The 27,860-nt window shown below is 32.3% G+C and overlaps 1 protein-coding gene across 5 annotated transcripts in view; it reads right to left on the reverse strand.

Annotated features, from left to right (window-relative positions):
* Positions 1-27,860, reverse strand: part of DNAJB6 (DnaJ heat shock protein family (Hsp40) member B6) — a 114,192-nt gene that overhangs the window by 53,475 nt on the left and 32,857 nt on the right. For 4 of the 5 annotated variants that reach the window (XM_051961573.1, XM_051961574.1, XM_051961575.1 and 1 more), the window contains 5 exons: positions 26,351-26,460; positions 18,459-18,521; positions 16,318-16,428; positions 1,766-1,897; positions 127-268 (listed from right to left, as the gene is read on the reverse strand). In XM_051961573.1, coding sequence (XP_051817533.1) covers positions 127-268; positions 1,766-1,897; positions 16,318-16,428; positions 18,459-18,521; positions 26,351-26,460 — 558 coding nt within the window. Of the gene's footprint in view, positions 1-126; positions 269-1,765; positions 1,898-11,948; positions 12,376-13,631; positions 13,737-16,317; positions 16,429-18,458; positions 18,522-26,350; positions 26,461-27,860 lie in introns of those variants that run through there. The other variant, XM_051961576.1, reaches the window with a different exon arrangement.

Here is a 27,860-nt window from a genome sequence, read left to right on the forward strand (position 1 = left end):
AATTTATAATTTCAAGACCTAGTTTATCACTGAAAATCAGCATATGAATATAAAATTTGTTAAGACTGACAAGAAATCATTAAGAGTCATTTAATTCATAAGATAGTGTTAAAAATACAACTGTACCTCTTTGTAGTGATTTTTCTGCCATTTACTATTTTAGTTGTAGTTGATATGGATTTGAAGTTACCCATCCCACTACCACCAAATGACGTTGAAGAGAAGGAAGTAAGTCCTCCATGCCCCACTGAACCAAATGAAGAAAATCCTGTATAAATAGAAAAGATATTACAATTATTAAAATACTGTTCCTATTAAATGATATCAAGAGACAACTATTTAAAAATCCAATGTTACTCCAAGTAACATGAACATTTCGAAATCTAAGTCAATACAGCTACCACAAAACAAAGGATCATTAAAAAAAGAGCCCCAATTATGTCAAACCAGAAATATTGTGGAAATAAATAAACTGTCTTAATCACAATGATGTGTCAACAGAACCTAGAGGTAAAAGGAATTTTTTTTTAAACTTTTAAGAAGAAAGATATATTCTCTAGAGTTGGAAAACCTTTTCAAAGGTCATGCTTTCAGTCAGAAAAAATGCTTTTAAACTTTTGATTATTTTAATGTGAACATGGCTTTAGCCAAATGACAGGGTCAGGTAGCACATTACTACCTATTCTAAGCTGTGAACAATCACCATCAGTATCTCTCCTAAACAGTATCATTTTCCTATTTTATTCTCCCAACATTTTAACATTTAAGGACATGGAGCTATAGACTGAGTAATTCTGTCCAAATATTTCAGATACCATTAAAAAGTGACAGAACACCTATAAGTTATCTTAAATTTTTTTATACCTCATATGGCTACCCTAGGTTTAACTGTAAATTAAGGTTAGGGGATTGTTTTTTCTTCTAATGATACACAATTGAATTCCTTAATTTTTAGATTCTTATCATATTCATCCTTGTACATTAATACAATTCAAACTGCAAAAATAAAAACTATCGCTTTTCTCCATGATAAGTTTTCTTTTCAAGTCTCTACAATTCACATGTAGGAAAAAATGCTCAAAATTTACTTTATTATCCCAACAACATAACCTAGACCAGGAAATATCACAAAAAAGGAGAAAACTTTCACATCCAAGGGTGTGATTGCTCTCTACTGATATCAAATACCAAGTGTAGAAGATACATTATGTACTGACAACATACTTGTTATCTCAGCATCTTGGGCAACAACTAAGTGGAGTAAAGAAATACTAAGTTTACCCAAAATATGAAAGTGTTTCTAAAATAAAAGAAAATTTTGAAGTCCAAATGTTCTTGGAGCACTTAGAAAACCTAGCTTTTTGTAACACTAAAACCAAGGATTTAAAAGGAGTTAAAAGAGTTAAAGTATAGGAATTAACAAGGCAAAGGGAACACAAATTACTAACAGACAGATCAAATTAATCACAGTTTAGGTTAAAGAGGCTCAATCAGACAAGTGAATAAACTTATAGCCAAATGTAGAAAATAAGCAATGTTGAGACTTATTTTCACAGAATTGTAGCAAATAAAGTCTCCTTTTGGTGTGGATCACATACAATCCCTCCTTCTCCCCCAAAAAAACTATCACAAGGCAACAAAGCGTTAACATACCAGAGAAAACAGTAGCCAGGTTGGTCTACCAAAATTAAGAACTACACATAAAATACAGTTTTGAATCTTTTTTTAAAAGAGCATTGGTTCCTATTTTACAAGTGTAAAATACCTGTATCAAATGAAGCAAGTCCACCTCCAAAACTTGGAAATCCACCAAAGGCAGAGAAAAAGGGTCCTGCACCTCTGCTTCTGTTTCCACGATTCCCTCTTCGATTTCCAAAAAAGTCGTCAAATGGATCTTCTACAAATAAACACAAATTTGTTATTTAAAAATTCCATTTAAATTACTTGTTTTTACAAATGGGTAATAAAAGAGTAATAAGAAATATGAGGCACTTTCAATTTCAATATAGTATTCTTTAACTGCTAAGGAAAGTAATTTCATCATAGGGAGGAAAAAAAAAACTTACCAATTAGCAAAAATATAGCTATACTTATAACTGTCATTAGAAAAAAATCTTTCCAAACAGCTCTTTTCTCTTACTGAGGATGAAAAATTCATAAGTTAAACTTGAAAATCATCATGAATAAAAATATTCAAATTTTCAAAGATAAACCATAATCACTTAATACCTATAGAGCAAAATCCAAATGGATAAATAATACCTCTTGTTCAATTCTGGGCAAGCAGTTGAATCGGCAGCCTACTGAAATTAAAATATTAGTGCATATATCTTCAAACTACTGTAGATGGCACGATGAGATTGGTCCAGGGGGAAAAAAAAAAACCACTCCATATTCCATTTGAAAAATTACACTGCTTTAAAGCATCTTAAATAACACACTACTATGTACAAAGATTAACCATCAGACAGCATTTTTAGAAATGAATATTCTTTTGTTGCTATCATTATGATCGTAACAAGAATTTTCAAAGAATAAAATGGCAGTCAAGCATGCCAAAGAGATTATTATGGTATATTTTAAGCTATGATTGTCACACAAGTTAGCATAAAATATAATGAAAAAAAAATTTGACACTAAAAAGGTAATGGACTGGTCATCTACTGAGACAAATGGTCAGGATTAAAAATCAGTACAGAAAAGACCTAGAAGGTCTTTATTGCACTTAATAAAGAATTTATAGAACCACATAAACAAAAAAAAAAACCATCCTGGACTGAAAAAACCTTACTCTGGTGGAGAGAATACACATATATTAAAAATAAATAACTATTTTGCATGGATATATAATTATATACATATATTACATTTTACATAAAATTATTCAAATAAGAATTTGACAGCCTTTCATTTAGTTAGATGAATATCACAAAAATATCCCCAAAACAAAACATCAAGATTTATAACTATTGTACAGTATGAAAAAACAAGCAGGATGGTTTCTGAAAAATCTGTAGACTTCTTTGAAATAAAGCTAAGTGAGCAGAACCAAAAACACTGGACACAGTTAACAGAAAAACTGTATAATGATCAACTATTAAATAACTCAGGTTTTCTAATCCAAGACAATCCTGAAGTAATTATGATGAAAAATCCTATGCACCTCCAGAGAAATAACTAAAAGTATGCTTTATTAAACTTTGTTTTTCTTTTTTCCTTATTTTTTGGGGGGAAGGAGGAAAGAGAATTCTGTGGGTACTATATGGCTAATATGAAAATGCTTTCTATTACTACAACTTATATCAAATTGTTTCCCTTCTCAATGAAGAGGGAAGAGAAAATTTAGAATTCAAAAAATTTAAAAACAAATGAATAATTATGGCCTTTTCAAATAATTAAAAATGTATGTTATCTATTTCTATTTATTAGTAGATTCAGGATATTTTTCAATGAAAAGCTATTCACATAGCATCTAATCATGTTTCTCAGAAACATATAATGGAAGAAAATAAAATACTGTTCTATCTTGGTTCATGAGGAGACCAAGTATATATATTTAAAGAAAAAGAAATGTAAAAGAATAAAAAAACTAATAGCAAATCATGCAGTAATAGTTTATCAGTTAAAAGAAGAGCAAGGAGATTGGGGAACTTCCCTGAAAAAAAACCTTGAAAGATGGATGAACACTACACTTAGAAATGTGAAGGGCAGAACAAGTTAGGTGATGGGAACAAGGAAACAGATATCAAAATTAGTATATTGTACAGTGAGGATTATATAGATTGCATAGTATATAGTCAATTATCTGGCTAAATAACAAAGTGAATGTTGGGAAGTGGTAGGAATTAAGATTATAGGTGAGCTATATTGAATTTATAGAAACCCATAAAATCAGGTAATTAGTTGTTATGCACTCAAAAATGAGAAGTCACATGTTTTTGAACAAGACTAATAAGGATGTAGGGCAAGAGTGAAAACAGTAGACCAGTTCTAAGACTAATATTCACGAGGACCTGTAAAGGATGCTAGAGATAACAGGGGGAAAAAAAAAAATCAAAACATTTGATGACTAGTTAATGAAAATGAAGAGGAATATGGTGAAACTACTGACAAAAAGGATTTATAGCTAGTTGTATTTACCACTCCCCTCCTACCCCCAAAAAAGAGACATGTTTGATTTGAGGCATTCTACCAGGAAACAACTAATAAAAAATAAAGCTTAAGAACATAGGGCAGCAGTTTCTGAAAACCCAAGGAATAATCTGTTCAATGTGAACAAGGAAAACTCCAATGAAAAATTTTCATAACTCTGATCCAGTCAATGCCAAAGAAGATTTAATAGTGAAGTATGCCTCCCATTTACTGCCAATGGAATTAAACATATACATATATTTTAAGATTTGGTCAATGTGTTTGTTTTATCTGCTTGACTATATTTGATATGTGAGATTCTAGTTGGAGACTGTAAAATCAAATCACTGGTAAATGGTGACAGAAAGATACAAAATATGTGTAAAAAAAATTTTACCTATGGGGAGATAAAAAGCTGGAATTTTCAATATGGGAGGTGTGAATACAAAATTAATAGATTTCTCGAAGAGTGGAAAAGTTATCTATAGGTTGAGTAAGATGAAAAGGGAAGGCAAAAATAAAGCATGAATAATATTCAAAGAAGATAAAAGTTAAGGGAAGGAGTAAACTAGAGTTTACAAAAGAAGGAAGTGAATGATCAGAATGCTACAAAGAAAAAAATTATTAACTTGACCGTAGGAATTCACTAATGACTCTGCGGTAGATTCCATTAAAGTGACAATAATGGAAGATTGTAAAGCATTAAAGAAAATAGTGAATGAATAGAGGGAGTAAAAATATAGATCAAATCAACATACTAAGCGTGGCTAGTAAATTAAGAGAAAGGGATAAGGCTTAACAAGGTTAAACTAGATGTAATGGAAATATGACATCAGAAATGGTTTAACAGTGAATAGTGCAAAGCTGAATTGCTAACTACAGGATCAAATCTACAAAGAATTTTAGGGTTTAGAAGTAGGGTTTTATAAAACACAGATGATAGTAAGGTCAAAGCTAAATACTCTTATGGATAGCTCAAAATAACCATAAAATGTAGGCTAAAATGATAATGTAGGTTCATGAGAATTAAGGTTAATGAACTAGTATATTAAAAATGTCAAAAGTGTTCTTATTAATGTGTATTAAATTAACAGGAGGGGTTGGAAACAGGAAGTGAAAGGCTGTCAGATACCAAACGTGAATAAAGGAAAGAAATGATATGGACACTAATATATGACTACAACAAAAATCTCCACTAGGTGATATAGATGGATGTTAAACTTACAAAGGCAGTGAGGAACAATATATCAAGAAACATTTCCAGTATTTCCATCAATACCCTGTAGTGGAAAGACTGTCAGGTTCTAGAGAGCTAGATTTATATAACCAATGAATGCTAGAAGATAGTCCAAGTCTTAAAAGTTAAGAGCAAAAGCAAACTTCTTCAAATTGCTTTTACAATACAGTTGGGATTATGGAACTTTTGATGAAAGAGGAAGGCAGAAAAAAATATGAAATAGTAAAGGTAGGTGTGTGAAGGGTGTGATATCCAAGTTTCTCACTTATAGAGGACAATGACCTGAATAAATTCCAACACATATTGGGAGGCAAAGGCTTACAAGAAAAACTCAATATGGGGTGGGTAGAGATTTCCATTTCTATAGCTCAGGGCTAATAATTTTGGAGGAGACAAAGAAAGGAAGAATATGCTAAAAAAAAACGGTAGCAGGGAACTTTTTCTAAGCACCTAGGGCGGCTCTCCAGTTTAGGCTGAAGTCATGCTCAATGTTATCCCATAAAAAGTATAAGACATACCCCAAATATGGACAAGTGCTTACTCAAAAGTGTCATAAATTTTTTCTAACATGGAATATTAACTCCTAGAAATAACCATAATTCAATTATGTCTGCCAACTATTAAAAAATAAACTGAGTTTTTAATTGCCATTAAATATCGGAAATTGGAAATAAAACTGCTCTTCAGATTTTTATTGCTCACTTACCCTACCAAAACAAAAACAAAATCATACATTTAAAAACAAATACAAATAGCTGAAGTTAAAATGTCAAAAGGCAATTTATATCTGTGCATTATAAAAAGCCTATGAAATATGTCATTTAAAATACAAACCAGGGGCAGTTAGTTGGTATAAGTGGATAGAGCACCAGTCCTGATGTCAGGAATCTGAGTTCAAATCTAGTCTCAGACACTTAACACTTTCTGTCTATGTGACCCTGGATAAATCACTTAATCACAATTGCTTCAGCAACAAATGAATAAAATAAAACCAAATTATTTGAATTTTACCATGTAACAATCTATACCTCAGAGTTGTATTTTCACTATCAGGTAAAATATTAAACAATTCTGTAAATAAGCTCACAGTGACTCATTAATAGAACCACAAATCTCGTACATACAGGTGTACAGTCTCTATTAGAGTATCCAATTATGCTTACTATTTATACTTCATCTTTTTAAAGCTACTTATTAAGTCCTTTCATTCAAATCTCATCTGTTAAGACTTAGTACAGTGGGGAAAAGAGCTGAATTTGGAATCAGTATATCGTTTTTTCTAGTATATACTACCTTTGTGCCCTTGGGCAATTTAAATTGTCTGGGTAGGTTTCCTAGGCTGTAAAATGAGCACAACCAAATAACCTCTAAAGTGACATCTAGCTCTAATAATACCCCGGGTCTTTTTTTCTTACAATTCAATATGCTCTATAATGGAAATGAGGTTAAATCTAAAAAGGGTAGGAAATATGGGGGAAATCCAAGATTCTAACTTTTTATCTAATATATTAAATCACCTTACAGTTGACAATTTATTTTTACTTTAACTAAATGTTAGATAGATTTTTTTAAAATGGCTTTACTACTCATGTGTTAAAATCCCTTGTTTCTAACAAATTCTTTTCAAAAAATTCAATTCATAAAGGAAAAAACCATGATTTTAGAGTTTGAAATTTTGCTCTAGAGGAAAGTAAGGGATTACTCTTAGAGTGATTCGGATATAACAAAATTTATTTCAAAAGAGAACTCATTTTTCTCGTTTGTTTTGTATGTGCATTCCCAATGCCTATTAAACAACCGTGTGTGTGTGTGTGTGTGTATGTTAAGCATTTAATAAATCAACAACTGAATAGATTTATATTTTGACGACTAAATTTTGAAATGTTAACACTGATCTATTAAGAGAGTCAAACATAGCAACTCTACCAGAAATTAAATATTTTCACAAAAATATTGTTAGTAACATTCACATGAATATACAAAATTCTGTTATTCTAAAATAGACCGTATTCTGATTTTGTGAAATTATCGAATACATTAAAAACAACAGATCTGAGGTGAATATTAGGTTCAAGGCAGCACTTTTCATATTAAGCAATTATATAGATATGACTTGCCTTATTATTTAATTAATGTGACAATCTCAATTGCTTTCCACATCTCAATAAGCTTTCGCATCCTAAAATTTTCAGTCTTCTACTAGAGCAATAACCAAGAGGATGAACTATAGGTAATAGATTCCATCTGGCAACAATGAAAAGGTACAAACTACACTGTTACACTTCCTAAGATTTTTAATGAAAATTAACCCCCAAATCCCTGGGTTAGTGAACTTAACTCTTCTTTAATACCTAAGCTAAAGAGACCTGTGAAAGAGCCTCAAGGGCTGGGGATAATAAAGGCTTAATAATGGTCTCTATCCTGCAAGGAATTAAGACAAAAGTAGCCAAGTTTGTGATAAGCTTTCTAATATTTTCCATGTCTTTCTATTAACAGTCACCTTTCACATTTTTGGATTCTCTCACAGAGTGACAGTGCCATGATAAAAGAAAATTTCTTTAAAATCTTTTAAACTTGTCTTTTTTGAAGTTTGCACTTTCTGTATTACTGTTTCTTGATTACATAATACTAAGTAATAATTCCTAGGATATATCATTAACACTTTTGAAATTAAACAGGAATTAAAATATGATACATGATGTTTGCAACATCAAATAAAAATACTATTTAAGCAAAATAATATTCCCCCCCCCAAAAAAAAAAGATTAAGTGGAAAAAAAATCTAGTTAGAGAACAACTTTTGATACTGAATACATAAATCTAGGCATAACAAAAATTTTAAGTAACATAAACAACTTTGCATAACAATCCTTATCAAATTTTTAGCTATTCCCAAAGTACAACCAATAAATTAAGTAAAAGAATCTAAGTTACCAACCCTGGCCTCAAAGATTTACTCCAGAGGTGGATGAGAAATGAGGAAATTATTTCTTATTTCCAGATAGGGACAATATCCCTTATAATAAAACAGACAAGCACTGTCTTTTGCAGGGCTCTATGATGTGCCCTTGTGAAAGGGTCCCTGCCTTTAAAAGGCTGACATTCGACTAGGGAAACATTCACAAAGAACTGGATGTGCATCAAGATATATTTAAACTAAGTAACCATGGATTCAACTTACATTAACCTAGAGCTGAATCTTGAAAGGAGACAGGAATTCCAAATATGGAAATTATCAAGGAAAATATTCCAAAATAACTGAAAACAGTTTAGGCTAGAATTAATGGTATTCATCTGACTAAATCTGACTGTCTATAGAGCCCAATTGAAAAGTTACTTAAATGTTTAAAAGTTATTATTTTACCCTTCAGGTAATGAGAATTATCAATTTGTCAACATACTGGAGACAACAAAGTTGAAATGTAAGAGGGTAGACTAAGAAGGGTATTCTAAACAATCCAGGTAATAAAGATTGGAATATAATGGTTGTGATTCAAAAACAGAAAGGCAAAGAGGGGAGGAAAGAGATGCATGTGAAAATGACAAGTTAAGTTTTTTTAAGCATTAAAAACATAATGTAAACTTGTCTTACTTGTTAGAACCATAAACAATCTAAACAGCCTCTTATTTTACAAAAGAATAAAATGTGACACAAATAAGCTACTTATCCATAATAACCCAGTCTCCTGGAATCCAGATCAATCTTCTTCCCAGCAAACTACATTGCCTTCAACCAAAACATTAGGAGGTTGGAAAAGAGCTCTGCTGGGATAGGGGTTTGCCAGTACCACCAAGCAACTACTTATCCACAGTGCCAATAATTAGGTTTTTAAAGTCATTTGACCATTAATTTCACAATCATTAATCACTACATTAGTGATCTTATTCATTTTATTTCTTTACTCTGCAAACCAAACAAATGAAGATAAGGAGTTGTTAATCTCTATATGCCTATATTTAACATTCTACTTTTTAATGTTATATCAGTCAAATGTTAACAGGAACAAAACTCAAGAGATTACCTTTAAGTGATTTCAAGAAAGTGCTAATAACTTAAATTTCTAGATGAATGTATAGACTAAAAAAACAATAATAATTTTAAAAAATTACAATTCAAAATTTAGGAAAAATAGGTAACCATATAAGATCCAAAAGCACCACTCTTGGTTAAAAAGCATGATGGATATAGAATATTCTGGGGAATAAAGACTTTAATATAAAGTTGAAATACTACAAATACAAATTATAGTATAATTTCTAGGTGAGAAGCAGTAGTTTAACTCAAGCCAACAGTAATATAGAAACTATTTAATCTCCCTCAAGTTTATCATTTAAATTTCGTTTTCTTAGAAAGCCATGCTAAAATCACACTTTATAAATACCCAAAAATAATTTTTAAAAACCTCAAGCATTGGATTTTTTTTGCTGACTAGGGAAAAAAGTAACACAGAAAACTTTCATAAATGGAAAGTTTAAGCAATTCATTACTGAATTAAAAAAAAAAAAATCAAGATCTTATCTTAATCTCTTGCCTGAAAAGGTCAAATAAGTAAACATTAAAGAATAAGAAAATTAGAACACGCTGTTAATAACAATTTAACTTAAATAGTGACATTAGAAAATGGCCCACACAAATTTTCTAATAGAAACATATTCTGCAATAAAATAAAATGCTAATATATGGTCTTCAATTCCTTTAAGAAAAGCTAAAATTTCAGAATACAACAATCTCATTTTAAAAATTTAGATTTCTATGAGAAGTAATTTTTATTTCTCCATAAAAATTACTTTTTTCATTGGAGAATTGTAACATTTGAAGCTATTGTAAATTGTAATTCAGGTATTTTTTCATTCATTCCCTCAAATATCATGTACTTCTTTGTAAATTACCTTGGATTTAACATATTATATTTAAAAATTATTTAAGTTATATAAAAACATTTAACAAAACCCTACACAATTCAGTCACCACCCATAAATGCTTCAACTTTTCAAGAAACACAAAATTTAAAGCCTTGAGCCCAAGATCTAAGTGAATCATACTAGATAACCTTAAGTGAATACATTACCATGTGAAGACCTAGAATTCTACGATATTCATAATAAAAGAGTTTTCTTGGCTGTTGATCTTAAGTCATTCAAATTATATATATAAATATAAATACTGTCAAAGCCGAAATACTTGCAGAAAAACACACATGTGCAATGCAGAGAGACATCAATAGTACTCACTGTGAAGTTAATTTTTCACTATTCTATTGAACTTTTGTTAAATAACTGCTCACTAACATACGTGCACTGCCATCACCTCAGAGCAAGTTTACAGAGTTTCTTCTTGTTCCTGGGATGAACTCTAATTCTTCATGAAGATAATTACAGGTTAAGCAGAAAAGAAAATATAAGTTTTAGGAGATCTTAAAACTCTGGTGCTGAGATGAACTTTTAAGTTCTCAAAAACGTATTTATTTATGTAGGAGTATTAAAAGGGAGAAGGGAAAAGAAATATTAATGGTTTAAAAAAAAAAATTGGGGAAGCTACAAAAACAGTCGAACCACATCTTAAATTCTAAATGCTCCCAAGTCTCTTACTCATCAGAGGCAGTTTCAGATGGCTCTTAGATGCATTTAGTAAACTAATCTAGTCACTAGATTTAATAATTGCAGCATATTTCTCACATAAGACTCATGTTATCATTGGATAGGTGGATGGGGAAACAACTTCTGGACTACTCTTTTTTTTCCCCCACGTGGTGTATTTCCATGAAGATTTCTTGATTTAAAAACAAACGTTGGAAAAATAAAATATCCATAAATTATCTCTCTCCACCAAAACAGAACTTAATCATATTCAGGTCAGGATCTGGAGATAGAAATGATCACTGAGAGTTAATCCAATTATGTTAGTTTATAGAAAGGAAAACTAAAGATAGAAATTAAGTGACTTCCTGCTAGAGGGAGAGGAAAAGAAGGGAAAATGGCAGGGGAGGGAAGGGAGAAGGGAAAGTAAGAGAAGGGAAGAATTTTCCTTTCATGAAAAAGGGAACCGAATCAAAGATTAAATTACAAGGATCAGTTATCATATTACATCATACAACAAAGCCCTCTCAAACCATTATTATTATTATGCAGTAAAGATAGCCCTTTACTACTTCCAAGTTCTTTCCAAAAGAAAAAAGAAAAAATCCACACCCACCCATAAACAAAGCAAAACAAAAAACTTTTTCTTCCCAGAGATCACCTTTTATTGCAGACATGGGGCAAGACCTCTTTCCCACCCCCATTTCTAATCTGTGTTCTAGGGAACAACAAACTAATGCCTAAAACAAAAAGGCTATAAAAGTGAAGGGCTGAGGGGTTTTCCTAATAAGTAGGAAAATTCTTGAGCCTTAAATGTTTGAATTATGTGGCTTCTACCTCTGAGTCCTCCAAGATGTTTATTGGCTTTTTTTTTTTTTTTTTTTGCCTATTTCCTGGTGTTCTTCAGGATAACTGAGATTCCCTGTTTTTGCTTATTGAGTAAACGGGTTACAGAATTCTGTTAACAAGTATCTTATAAAACAAAAATGAGTCATCACCCATATTTTCTTTTAATGTTTATTGTTAAACCAGTAGTGCCTCACGTTCCGCCTCACTATGTTCTTCCTCGCTGAGCAGCTCTTCATATTCTTCGCTGAGCTCTTCCATATCCCCATAATAGGGAAGCCTTTCACTTGCTTCTTCTTCACTAGATATAACTTCCAATTCCTCACTAAGCACTTCCCCTGGGCCCCGACTGTTCACCTCACTTGGTTCCTCTTCACTAGAGATAACATCCAGTTCCTCACTGGTCAAATCTTCAAAAAACTGATGTCCTGAAACACAGAGCTCATCCTCACTGGACACCATATCCAAAACCTCACTGCTATCTTCACTGGTAATTTCGTCAAACCCATCACTTTTCTCCTCAAAACCAGGCTGATCTAATTCCTCATTAGCATCCAAATCTTCACTGGTCAGCTCGTCGAATCCTGGTAGGGTAAAATGACTCACCATATTAATGTTTATTCATGGCTTAGAAAAATATAACATTAAACTATCTCAGATTCATATATGGATTGTGTTTTCAAATGACCTAAACTCTCTCCTGTATTTCTCTTCTTTTGATTCTTATCTTTCTCTAATTCATTATCTTATTTATTCCCAAAGCTAAAAAAAATTAATATAAGGGGAAATGTTTAAATAAAAAACCACTGTGAACACTTGAGCTCATAAGAATTTTTAAGATTAGGATCCTTATGCCTGCCTGCCTTAATGAATTTTAAAAAAATGATAATTGCAAGTAATATAACTAACTATATTCACCCCACCCCAAAATTTTATGGGGAAAAAAATGTGGGTTCACAGTAAGGAAAATGTCTAAGTAATTTACTTTAATGGTGCCATCAATGACATATTAAAATATTTAAGTGGCTCTAAACCAAGTTGTATAATCCTTTTATGCTAAAAACTCCCGATTAACATCCGTATGGACACAAAGCTTTTAGTCACCAACTAATCTACTAACCTCCCATAAAGGTAGGTATTTATAGTCACACCCTGTTAATCAGTTTTCAGAGTTGATCTTAAAGCCAGGATATGAATTTCTAAGCTCCATAGGGAAACTATTCCTTTATCAACTTTTGAATCAAACTTCATCCTAACATCTATCCCAATTTTTTTACTGCTATAAATTAAACCCTCTTATTATTTTGTCCTCAAGAGTTACTGCCTATCACCACGTGTAACATGTCCTTAGACATCAACTATATCCCTTTCAGACTTCCCCTGGTTTTTCTACCTAAATCTATTCTAAGATTTTAAACCAAAAAAGGATAATGCTTTTCTGCCTAATCTTGTTTATTTTCCACATTGGTTATGATGCAGGGCACCCAAACAAGAAATAGTATTCAAGGTGCTTATAATCTAATTAAAAAATTCAAGTGTGTCTGGTATTATCACTTTTGAAATGAACAGTACATATACGTACATACATACCAGAGCACTAGGAATAAAAGACTTCAAAAATTATTTTGTGCAATTAAGAATAAAATTAAGTTAGCTCAAACAAAAAACATAAAAATAAAAACAAAAAAACAAAAACAAAAACAAAAAAACAGCAAATTCATTAAAGAGCTTTATAGATAATCTCCTGCATCGTGGAAATAACAAAAGGGGGGGAAAAAAAGCCCAATTTCAAAATAAAGCTGAGAATCCCTGAATTCACCCAAATCTACACTAAACATACCACCAGCAGGACGGACAGTTACTTCATACACGTGGAAGCCATCAAGCATCCTCTTTTCCCTTGCGTAAATCCTTAGTGACTGAAAATGGAAGCCACCTAGAAGACCTATAAGAATGGAAGAAGTGTCACTGCCAAACTAATGTAAGTCATAAATATAAAAAAGGAGCAGGCAGTGGTAAGATAACAAAGGGGTTTGGAAAATGAGAAGTTGGGAAATATCAAGACTTCCAAAAAAGATATTTAAGAAAAAGAGTGCCTTCTACTATTACAATTTTTAAAATAGGCTAATTTTTGAAAGCCTTTATTTACATGTAATATAATTTCTCTTTACTATCAACTACTTTACTTTTTCTTATAAACCATATTCATACATAAAAACACTAAGCTTTCCTAGAATAACCATTTTTAGTTTAAAAGATCCATATCTGAAAATTACTCATGAAAAATGTTACAAAGAAGTTTAGTTTGAGTCATATAACCTCCTTTTTTCTCCTAAATGGAAATCAAAAGATGGGATTTAAATGAAACCAGTCATTACTGAATAATACTTCCCACTTTTGTTATCATTAAAGAAAAACCATATTCAACAACTCTAAAGATAGAATCAGAACTAAAAAGGAAATTAATCTAATCACCCTACTTTCAAGGGAAAAAGAGTTAAAATTACCTCCCAGAGAGGAGAATTGAAAATATGAGTTTTCACAAAAATTAGGCCTTCTTCTCCCTGGTTACATTAGAAACAGTAGTCCATCAAAAAAAAAAAAAAAAAACTAAAAATTCTCTGCCCTTACTTTCCTTTTCCCCTAAGAAAAATGAGTAGCGTAAGTACTCTATATTAGCTAAAGATAGCAAGAAAAATACTGACAGAACAATTAGCAAGTACTAGTTCTAGTATTTCTACTATCTCTAACAATTTCTTGTTAAAACAAAGAGTTCTGCCTTCATTAATTATGTGAATATTCATATATTGGATCTTTAGATATACTCAATAGCCACATAAATTTATACTTGCAATCAAAACTTACAGACATAACCATAAAAGGTGTTACAAGCACAACCTGCTAGTGGCTGCTGGGGATCTAATTCTGAACAGCAGACTAGATCCCTTCATATGAAAGGATGATAATGACACAAGGAGACTGAGAAGTAGTTGCATTCTCTAACCACCTCTCTCCCCTTCCCTTCAATTTATTTCATTCCCAATTCACAGGCAATATTTGTGTCAGTAAAGGCTGCTTTGCAATTTCTTGAAGTATGTTATGATTCATAGATGGGGGAAGTTTCCAGACAACTAACTGGTCCCTTAACATTTAGTCCTTAATAAAAAGGATTAACAAGATCCCCATATATTCATTGTGCATATCTTGCCATAAACTTCTGCTCCTTTTTTTAGGTATGTACTTGGTCTTTAAGCTGTTACTTTGTGTAAATGAAAATGGAAATCACATCGTTTTTTCCCTTTTCCTATCAGGTTTCTTTAAAAGACTAAAAGTGTGGGATCATGAAAGTGAATGATGGAATTTTTTCCATTCCCACACGATATATTGTAGAGTTGCACCATAAATAAAACCTATTACCTACCCGAAGTGCTGGTGATTTAATTCCTCTTCTGTGCCTACGATGGGCAGGGGGCTCCACTTGTTTTCCCCTGTATTCTTTGTAGACAGAATTGATCTTCTTGTTTCCCTCCTGGGGGGAGGTCCAGATGGTGATCACTTTCTCCAATCAGGCTCCGGGGAAATGAGGGGGAAACACAGGGTGTATTTCCCCCTTCAATGAGCCAGAAGACAAAAGTGGCTGTAGCAGCACAATTTCAACCCTGACCTCCAACATAGGCAGTGCATGCAATTGAACACCCTGATAGTTCAAACAGCCAACTAGAAAAGGGGGAAAAAACACTACAGCAAAATGCTGACTTGACATCAAGGTACCTGACAAGCCTTGAAGGATAGCCAAAGCACAGTTCTTTGAAGAATAGACGCTTAGTAAATGTTTCTTTAATAGTGAAGGCATATGTTAAAAAGTAGCAAAGACGAACAAGAAACCTATGTGATCATGAAGTCCATAATCCTAACCAAGGAAAAAGCAATCCTAATCAAACACTACCTCGCCTTACAAAACTATTTTTTCACTTCAAAGAACATCTCCAGGATCTGCATCTGGTGATATCTTTCCCACCCTCCTTTTGACAAAACTGAACCCAAAGAGCAGAGTACTCCACACTTTAAAAAAAAAAAAAAAAGAGGATTATTGGTAGATTAGACTAAAATTTCTTCTGCTTCTGAAGAATACCTAAGCTATCACTTATGGTTTCTATACATGGCAAACAAACATACACTTAGCTTAAGAACCAGTTTTCCAAATGGGAACCAACATATGTACGCAACATCTGAACCCTTAAGTTTTCCCCACTTATAAGCTGGCAAAATAAAGTTAAATTCTTATTTTATACTTTCAACTAAATGACTTTAAAATGACTTTAAAAAAAAAAAAAAAAAAAAAAACCATGAGAAGTCCCTATAACATAGACAAACCTAAAATGACAGTTAGAAATTTTCCATGTATTTTAAATAGAAAACCATAAATCCAGTAAAAAAAAAAAATCTGATTAAGTAAACCTTAAACACTGTTACATTTTACATAGTGCCATCATACCAGGAATACAATACCATAACCAGTAGCTTACCAAAGAAGTCAAATGAAAATGGGTCCCTTCCACCAAAAAATTCCCTGAAGACATCATCTGGGTTCCGGAATGTGAATCCATATTCAAATGGATTATCAAAATGACTTCCACCTGTAGAAATGGTTTAAGAAAATTATGTTTTTAATTCTCACTCTACTGTTTCTATATCATATACTTTAGGAAGACATAGCAAAGTCCTACACAGAAGAGAGTAACATTTAATCAATTCATAAATCTGGGTTTCTAAAGCACAAACACAAAATGTTCATGTTTTAAGATACCCTGCCTTAATTGTACAGTAGAAGGATAAATACTACATTAATCTTGTTAACTTCTATAATGCACACAACTCTCATTTTTAAAAAATACAATGAAGAAGAGACTCATGAGTTTCATGGTCACCACTACAGTACTGAGCAAACTTAAGGGACAATATTTTCTGCTATATTTTTAGAATTTAACTAAGACACCATTATGTTTCTGGTTTTACTCCAAATGGCATAGATTTTATATCAGCTTCATTTATACTGGTTTATACATCATTGATTTTGAATTTTTAAAGACCAAATTTGTCTTCAGAAAAGCCTTATTAAAATTCACATCATATCAATTATGATAGACATCTAAGACAATTCCAATACACCACAGATGAAAAATACCATTTACATCCCGAAAGAACTACAAAGACTGAATTTGGATGAAAGCATAATTTTCATTTTAAAATTTTTTTTTTTTTTGCTTTTTCCTTCTCATGTTTTTTCTCTTTTGTTTAGACTTTCTTTTCGCAACATAACAAAAGAGAAATAAGTTTAAGATGACCATACAGGTATAACTTATATCATCAGATTAATTGCTGTCTTGAAGGATAAAGAAGGGAAGGAGAAAAATCTGAATTTCAAAAGCTGGAAATCAATCTTTCAGAAATTAATGTTGAAAATGAAAAAATGCCTTTACATTTAATTGATAAAAATAAAATCCTATTCAGAAAAGGGGGAAGGGGCAGAGAGAGACAGAAATACATACACACACACACACACACACACACACACACACACACACACACACACGGGATGGGGGAGAATTCAAATGTGGGAAACAGCAAAGAAATCCATTAGATTTCTCCAATTTTTAAAACGATTTTATTCAGTCAGTTAATTGTTACTTATATAAAAGATCGGGACTATCTACATCAAGAAATGAGGTATTTAACAGGAGAGTGAAGGATGGCAGCAATGAGTGCTGGAGGTAGAATACAAAGGAAGAGCTCCATTTTCCTTAGTGAAGTTGTTCAATTTCACACTGATGCCACATGCCAACAATTACTGACTTGATTTTGACTAGATGAAGCATATTTAAAGAATTATCTTGGCTTAGGAGCATGAAATATGAGTCATCAAGCTTATAAGTTAAATTAAGAATGTGTGGTATTTACATATTTTCTAGTCTTCTATAGTAATTTTCTACTTGTAAAGTAACTGATCAAAAATATTAAAAATAAATCATATTTCTCCCAAAGAAAATTGAAAATCACACAGACACACACACACACACACACACACATACATACACATACACACACGAAAATATGAATTAAGAGGATACTACTCCATACTTTAGTAGAACTGAGCAACTTTGGATTTGTAAAACATTTGTGTCCTTTTGGTTTTGCCAAGCTTTCTTTCCCTCTTTTTTTTAATGTTTTATTACAAGTAATAGCTCTCTAGAGGGTCAAGATAATTGAAAATAAAGATCATGTAAAAAATAAAACATAACAAAAGTTTAAAGAATAAAAAATAAAAATAAAAACACTGGCTATGTAAATCAACATTTCAATACCTACTTATATATTTATAAATACGGCACAAATGAGCTCAAAAACCCAAATTTGCTCTAAAGACATGGAATAGCATTTTATCAAATCTTCTTTTGGTTCAAGCTTGGTCATTCATTATATGTTCAGCTGGTGGTGTGTTTTTTTCCCTAAGAAAATGCTTTCATAAACTATTAACAGTATATTATACTTAAATACAATTACGCTTATAGCTTTACTGTCACTATTACTGAAAATAAGAATCAAAAATTCAAATCAAGAGAAAAAAACAAATAAAAATCTGTATTTTTGGTGTGAAATAACTACATACCTCCTCCACCTGAACCATTTAGTCCTTCTTTTCCATATTTGTCATAGATGTCCCGTTTTTTGGCTAAATAGCGGGGGGAAAAAAATAAAGCTGAGATATACCTATATGTATATAAATATATTTATACTCTTTTCCCTCCTCAAATCAAGAGCAAAAATATTTAACCAATTATATACTATTGTTAAGCATCCATAAACAAAGTTTTTCATAGCACCAATTGGTGTAAGTCAGAAATAAACAAGTAGTCAAAGGAAAGAAACAAAAACCATAAAATGGAAAGTGTTCAATAACACTCCAAAGAAAACTTCAAAATGCTTTACATAAATTATCTCATTTAAGGCTCATACTAACCCTCTAAGATAGGTAATGCAAGTTATTCTTATTCTCATTAAAAAAAAAATTTTATCAACAATAACAGGAATTATATTAGGAATAAGGAGAAAAATGAAATCAATCTTCTATCCTAAATTAGCTATAATGTTTTTAAATCAGATTTTAAGGATTCCAGTTCTCCCATTTTACCAACAGCCTTCTGTTTTTCAAGCAAAAGTTAGGAAACAATGGGAAATGTCTCATTGCTGGAAGAACTGTGAGAAGACAAAAATGCAAATTCACAGCTGGCTCGGCTGTGTTTTCTGGCTCAGCAACTCTTAAAAAAGCATGGGGAATTACTAAAAAGATTACATTATGACTATATTCCCCAAGGTAAATAAGAAAGAAAAGGCTCCCCCATATGTACAAAAGAATTTATCAATTTTACTTGGGTGAATAAAAAGAAATAAAACACATTAAATGAATAGGTAATGTTTGACCATTATTGATTTAATAATAATAGCACTGTCATTCCCTCAAACATTTTAGGGCAACACACTTTTTAAGGTATTTATTTCAGGAACTAGGGGTGAGGTGGGAGGAGAGGGGAGTTGGGGATATTGGGAAATTTTTAAGTAATTTAATTTAACAAAAGGTTCTGTAAGCAAATACACTTCATATTAGAAATCTTTAAAATAAATTATAATCTTTTACACCCCCACAAAATTTCTTATTTATTGTTTATTTATTATTTATTAAATGTATTTGATTTTAAAATAAAGTATAATTTTTTACATCTTTACAAATAAATTTAATCACTTTAGAGTAATTCAAACTTCTATGCTAATAATGAAGGGAAATTTTTAAAATAAACAAGCTCCCTTTTCTCAAATAGTCTATGAAGTATTAGAAAAAATGATATATATTCATAGAGATATAATCTAAAACATGATAAATGCATCAAAGCTAATAAAGAGCTATAATAAGCATTAGAAGAAAAGCACAGTGCAAGATACATGATAAAATGTTTCTTTTCTTCCTTCCCCTTTAAAGAAGGTGGGTTTGTTTGGGGGACGAAGGGGGGAGAAGGTGTGGCCTTTGTTATGTCCAGCACTTAGCACAATACCTGGCATATAAAAAGCACTTAAACTCATTGCCTGACTGATAACTCTAGCTTCTTCTTGAGGCAATTTTTTGTATTTAAAGCTTTTTATTTTTCAAAAGACATGTGTAGATAATTATGATGTTAGCTCTTGCAAAGCCCTGTGTTCCAGCTTTTCCCTCTCTTCTCCCATTCCCCCTCCCCCAGATGGCAAGTAGTCAAATATATGTTAAACATGGTAGAAATGTTAAATATAATATATGCATACATATTTCTACAACGATCTTGCTGTACAAAAAAAATCAAATCAAACCAAAAAAGATGCAAGTAGAGCAACAAGAAAAAGAGTGAGGCATGGACCCACACTTAACACCATATACACCAAGGTAAGATCAAAATGGGTCCATGACCTAGGCATAAAGAACGAGATTATAAATAAATTAGAGGAACATAGGATAGTTTATCTCTCAGACTTGTGGAGGAGAAAGAAATTTGTGACCAAAAATGAACTAGAGACCATTATTGATCACAAAATAGAAAATTTTGATTATATCAAATTATAAAGCCTTTGTACAAACAAAACTAATGCAAACAAGATTAGAAGGGAAACAACAAACTGGGAAAACATCTTCACAGTTAAAGGTTCTGATAAAGGCCTCATTTCCAATTTATAAGAAATCAAGCCATTCTCCAATTGATAAATGGTCAAAGGATATGAACAGACAATTTTCAGATGATGAAATTGAAACTATTACCACTCATATGAAGAGTGTTCCAAATCACTATTAATCAAGAGATGTGCAAATTAAGACAACTCTGAGATACCACTACACACCTGTCAGATTGGCTAAGATGACAGGAAAAAATAATGATGAATGTTGGAGGGGATGCAGGAAAACTGGGACACTGATGCATTGTTGCTGGAGTTGTGAACGAATCCAACCATTCTGGAGAGCAATCTGGAATTATCCCTAAAAAGTTATCAAACTGTGCATACCCTTTGATCCAGCAGTGCTACTACTACTGGGCTTATACCCCAAAGAGATACTAAAGAAGGGAAAGGGACTTGTATGTGCCAAAATGTTTGTGGCAGCCCTGTTTGTGGTGGCTAGAAACTGGAAATTGAATGAATGCCCATCAATTGGAGAATGGCTGGGTAAATTGTGGTATATGAATATTATGGAATATTATTGTTCTGTAAGGAATGACCAGCAGGATGAATACAGAGAGGCTTGGAGAGACTTACATGAACTGATGCTAAGTGAAATGAGCAGAACCTGGAGATCATGATACACTTCGACAACGATATTGTATGAGGACATATTTTGATGGAAGTGGATTTCTTTGACAAAGAGACCTAACTCAGTTTTTCAATTGATAAATGATGGACAGAAGCAGCTACACCCAAAGAAAGAACACTGGGAAACGAATGTGCAACAAGACAACTGTTCGGTTCTGCAAACATATACTGTATCTAGGATATACTGCAACATATCTAACATATATAGGACTGCTTGCCATCTAGGGGAGGGGGTGGAGTGCGGGAGGGGAAAAATTGGAACAGAAGAGAGTGCAAGGGATAATGTTGTAAAAAAAAATTACCCTGGCATGGATTCTGTCAATATAAAATTATTATTAAATAAAATAAATTTTAAAAATTTTTAAAAAGAAATTAAAAAAAAAAAAAAAGAAAGAAAAAGAAAAAGAGTGAGAATGCTATGTTGTGAACCACACTACTTTCCCACATGTAGATGACTCTCTTCATCACAAGATTATTGGAACTGGTCTGAATCATCCCATTGTTGAAGAGAGCCATGTACATTGAATTGATGTTGCCTGTACAATGATCTCCTGGTTCTGCTGGTTCTGCTAGTTCTGCTCATTTCATTTGGCATCAGGTTCATGTTAAGTCTCTCCAGATCTCTCTGATATCATCCCACTTAATGTTTTGTATAGAACATTAATATTCCATAGCATTCAGAAAATCACTTTTTAATCAAATTATAGCAGACCAGGGAAAAATTGTGGTTAAATCTCAATTTGGGTAGTGTTGGTAACTGGCAACAATGAGAACCTAATTCAATAAAATTCCCATTTATTTAGTACCTAAGAAAAGCACACACAAAAAAATACAAAGCATAAGAAGCAAAAAAAATACATAGTCTTAAGAGATCTTCCTCAATAAAGATACATGATAGAGAGATCAGTACCATTATTAGCCACTTTCTAATTTTAAACTTCCCTCCATCATCTAAGGAATAATCCCAGTATACTCATTCCTCTTTGAGTATGCTGGGAAAGGAGTGAAAGTAAATAATATGCAACTTCGAGAAAAAGAGACTGGAAAGGCCATCCTTCTGAAGATGGGCCTGAGCCAATCCTGAAAGAAACCCAGTAAGAAGTAGAAGCAGAGATGAGGAGGAGAGGGGTATTAAGAAAAATGCCACAGAAACCATAGATGGAATAACATGTGAGACAAATGGAGAGAACTTATTATGTAAGCATATTTATCTTGAGAAAGATATCACATATGAAGCTTATAATAAAAGATACAAAGATTCTTGATATAAATTTTATATAGACATTTATCTTAATATTCCAAATATGAAATTTAAGAATTTTCAAAATATTTCACTTGTATTCTAAACCTTTGCATATATTAAGGAAACAAATTCAAGGCTCTGAGGGATGGCAGTTGGGGGTATGTGGAATAGAAAAGGGAGAAAAGCATTACAACAGTTGTGATTTCATTTCCCATCTAAGCTGCAATTTAGTTTTAAAAGAACTAGCTGGACAATGTACAAGTCAAGGAAAGACTCCATCTCTTCTCTATTCCACTCTACCATAAATAGCCATGGGTACTTCTTTCATGATAACATGAAAGTTGAAGCTTTCTTTAAGTAAAAAGAATACTAAAGCATCCTATGTCATGGTAAACAAACCAAGTCTTTTACCTGTAATCTGATTGCATGCAGAGGAAAGTTTATAAATGTCCACTCTGGATGAAATTAGCCACCAAGTTACCGACTTTCACACTAAATACTATCTTGCCTGTAGTTTTCCACTGAGAAGCTCAGAATGAAGATCTGTAATAGCACATACTTAGACCTCAAGACACCTATCCCTATGAATTCACAATCAACCATTTATTCTCAGAGATACAGGCCAGTGGATTCAGCTTTCAATAACAACTCAATACCTAAGAACTAGTTTTACTCTGCATTTGATACAAAAAGTTTTATTTTAAAAACAAAACTTAATCTTGTAAATTGGAAGGTCTGGAGTGTAATGGTTTTATGATTTCATGAGTCTGAAACTTACTGAAACATGCCTTAGCTTAAACAAGTTTGTGTCATCTAATAGTATTACTAGAAAGGACCCAAGTAATACATTTAAAAAAAAAAAAAAATTACAGGTTTCAGCTATAACCCAATAATGAGGATTTCTGCCTATGAACTTTTAAAGTATAACAATCTGTCAACGTGGGGGGGAGGGGGGTGGGGGGGAAAAGAAGGGGGGGCGGGGGAATTACAGGTGCACAACTACAGATTTGGGGAAATAGTTTTTAACTGAATTTTCTAAAATCTATGGTTTCACAGCAAAAATGAATCCTTAGGGAACATCTTTCTAAAATTGTCTTTAAAATGACTTTACTTTGCACAACTGGGGAAAAAATTTCTAAAAATTCTCACTGGTTTATTATTACCAAATATCAAAATGAACTATAAAAGATACAATTTTGGCTAATTCCAGCTCCAAATACAATTTTATTTATAATCAGCTTTTCTTTGGAATATTTAAATCAGATGCTATTAACTCTGAGACTTGCTGATTAGATGTAGTAAATGTTACAACATAAAATTAGGTTCCAATTCTTTTACATAAGAAAAGGCCATTTAACTGTTCTTGAATAGAGAAAAGCAGTGTAATAGTCTACATCAGATTTATGATTATGTTATGAAAAATTTATTCAATTCTCACAAATTATCTACGGGAATAATAGTTCAAAATTGTGGCAGCTGGTGTATATATTTATTGACTTTGTGACTGGACAAGTACATACATAACCACCATCATCACCACTACCAACACCACAAAATAGAGAAATGAAAAAATATAGAATTTATTTAATCTTATTCAATTGAAACAAATTATAATTGACCTTTCAACAAGTGAGACATCTAAGACTATATACCCCTATTTCTTCTGATTAGTTTTACTCTAAGACCTTCCACAAGAATATCAGCACTACACTATGAAGTCTAAGAAGACTTAAGAAAAATCTTGCAGATTTACCTTGCTTCAAGGATATTTTCATTGCTGATTTAGCTTCTATATTAAATAAAAAGGATCTTCTTTGATTAGAAAATAGAACAGAATTAACTGGCTTTGATAATTATTTGAGAAAATTTTATCCTGAAGATTAATCAGAATAAGACTATTCCACCAGTTTCGACAATAAATTGCTAACAAAATGCTAAATACTTAATATCCAGTCAGTCTGTCACTAATCGTAACCAAATAAAATTTTCTTTCACAAACCCAGGACATCCCCCCCCTCCAAAAAATTCCAATGTTACATACCATTTGAGAGATAATGGGTATTGTTTTTATATTAAGAACCATCATCATACAATCTATGGAAACCCAAAACACCCCAAGCTATTTCAAACCATTCATAGCTATTATTTGTTAAATCATATTTTCCAGAACGTTGTGAAAACTAGATCTTCATTTCCTTTCCTCTTGAAATCATGATGTTTTGGAATTTTACACCAAAATCTGCTTTAAAAGGCAAATTATTGTACATTCATCACTTGGACTTAGAATACTATTATCTTCTGAAAGGAAAAAGTGACAAACATTGAAGGGGATGTGGTGAAAACTGGGACGCTAATACATTGTTGGTGGAGTTGTGAACGAATCCAACCATTCTGGAGAGCAATCTGGAATTATGCCCAAAAAATTATCAAAATGTGCATATCCTTTGATCCAGCAGTGTTTCTATTGGGCTTATATCCCAAAGAAATACTAAAGAAGGGAAAGGGACCTGTATGTGCCAAAATGTTTGTAGCAGCCCTGTTTGTAGTGGCTAGAAACTGGAAAATGAATGGATGCCCATCAATTGGAGAATGGCTGGGTAAATTGTGGTATATGAATGTTATGGAATATTATTGTTCTGTAAGAAATGACCAGCAGGATGAATACAGAGAGGCTTGGAGAGACCTACACGAACTGATGCTAAGTGAAATGAGCAGAACCAGGAGATCATTATACACTTCGACAACGATATTGTATGAGGACATATTTTGATGGAAGTGGATTTCTTTGACAAAGAGACCTAACTGAGTTTCAATTGATAAATGACGGACAAAAGCAGCTACACCCAAAGAAAGAACACTGGGAAACGAATGTGAACTATCTGCATTTTTGTTTTTCTTCCCGGATTATTTATACCTTCTGAATCCAATTCTCCCTACGCAACAAGAGAACTGTTCGGTTCTGCAAACATATATTGTATCTAGGATATACTGCAACATATCCAACATATAAAGGACTGCTTGCCATCTAGGGGAGGGGGTGGAGGGAGGGAGGGGAAAAAAAAATCGGAACAGAAATGAGTGTCAATATAATGTAATTATTAAATAAAAAATTAAAAAAAAAAAAAAAAAGTTATCAAACTGTGCATACTTTTTGACCCAGCAGTGTGTCTACTGAGCTTATATCCAAAGAGATCTTAAAGGAGGGAAAAGAACCCACATGCAAAAATGTTTGTGGCAGCCCTTTTTACAGCGCTAAACACTGTAAACTGAATGGATACCTATCAATTGGAGAATGGCTGAATAGGTTATACTTCTTTGAATGTTATGGAATATTATTGTTCTGTAAGAAATGACCAACAGGGTGATTTCAGAGAGTCCTGGAGAGACTTATATGAACTGATGCTAAGTGAAATGAGCAGAACCAGGAGATCATTGTACATGGCAACAACAAGATTATACAATGATCAATTCTGATGGACATGGCTCTCTTACACAATGAGATGATTATAAGCAGTTACAATTGTTCAGTAATGAAGAGAGCCATCTACACCCCAAGTGAGGCCTGTGGAAACTGAGTGTGGAACACAACATAGCATTTTCATACTTTGTTGATGTTTGCTTGCATTTTGTTCTCTCAAGTTTTTTTTTCCCTTCTTGATCAGATTTTTCTTCTGCAACAAGTTAACTGTATAAATATGTATGCATATATTGGATTTAACATGTATTTTAACATATTAAACATGTATTGAACTACTTGTCATCTAGGAGAGGGACAGGGGGAAGAAGGGAAAATTTTCTAACAAAGTTTTGTAAGGGTCAATGTTGAAAAATTACTCATGCATATGCTCTATAAATAAAAAGCTTTAATTTAGAGAGAGAATAAAAAAAACTTTATCTTAAGCATCCAAAGTACATTAAAATTCTGTTATTCTTACCATCTGATAACACCTCATATGCCTCAGCTACTTGTTTGAATCTCCTTTCTGCTTCTTCTTTATTTTCAGGATTTTTATCTGGGTGCCACTTAAGTGCCAATTTACGATACCTAGAATAAACAAAGATATAGAAGAAGGAGTTTATTATACATAAATGTGTAAAATAAATTTACCTTCAATGGCAGCTTAATTTCAAGAAAAAAAATTCCAAAATCATTTGCTACATAGTTGCTACAATAATTTTTAAATCAAATGCCCATCTTTTCTCCAAGACTAAGATAAATGGACTATAAATTTAAAAGGCAAGAAACCCCGTTTTAGTGGGATATGGAGCTGGCTGGCCACAGATATGAGAATACTGAGTTCACATATGAATCTGTGAATACACAGACAGTCACAAATAATTACCACTGTGTATATGTATCAGGAAAGAATTTTTTTTGGGGGGTCAGGCGGTCCCATAAACATTACAATTCAAAAAAAAGGGTTAAGGATGTCAATTCAATGTATCAAAATAATAGTGAGGCTCACTAGTGCCTAAAGAAATTTGGCCTATTAACAAATTCTAGAAATAAAGCAAATATAAAGAGATTTGGGGAATTACATGCATAAAACAGAGCCACAAATGGCAAAAATTCATCTAAGATATGATGGTCTAGAAACTACCTTATGGAATTTTCTCATGAAGTCCTAATTCCCCATGGTCATTAAGCTACTGCTCTACTTTATACTTAATCCAGCATAAATAAACCTTCCTGATGCAAATATAGTATGTAATAATTTACTATATAACTTGCAGATAGCGAAGTATCTTTTAGATGTTATTGCACTAAAAGTTAAAAATAATTTGTTTTTAATATTCAAATTTAATATTCATTCTAGTTTTTGCAAAGCATTTTTATTATAAGACAAATGCATTCTCATTTGATATTTAATAACAAATCTCTAAGATAGCTAGAAAGCAGGTATTATTTTTGTTTGATGGATGAGGAAATTGAACTCACTTGAGAACAAGTGAATTGTCCACATAGTCAAATCAAGGGGTCCCCTCATTTAAATCCAATGTTTTCTCCACTCTGACAGCACTGCTATTAATATCATCAATCCTCTGGGGCAAAATCCTTTTTTAAAGGTATCTTCAAACAGGAGCAAAATGAGTAACTTGAGAAAAACTGAGTATCTCATCTAAAACTGAATTAAGTTGCCAACTCTAGAACAAAGATACTTCAGTCTCCAATTTGAATAGATTGTTAAAACACACAAAAGCCCATTTCTAGGCTTGAATTAATTTCCTCCTTCAATTCACACTAATAATTCAATGGTAGGTAACATTCTTCTAAAATTTAAAATGTAAAAAAGTCACCAACTCCATACTTTAGTAAGAAAATCTCATTTGTAACAGAAGAAATAAATCCAAGTTCTAAGAAACCTCAACTAACTGAAACCTCAACTCTGGAGAAATTTTTATTTTTTATGATAGCTTCATTTGTCAAAATACACATGCAAAGGT

The sequence above is a fragment of the Antechinus flavipes genome, chromosome 5, assembly GCF_016432865.1.
Source record: "Antechinus flavipes isolate AdamAnt ecotype Samford, QLD, Australia chromosome 5, AdamAnt_v2, whole genome shotgun sequence".
NCBI lineage: Eukaryota > Metazoa > Chordata > Mammalia > Dasyuromorphia > Dasyuridae > Antechinus > Antechinus flavipes.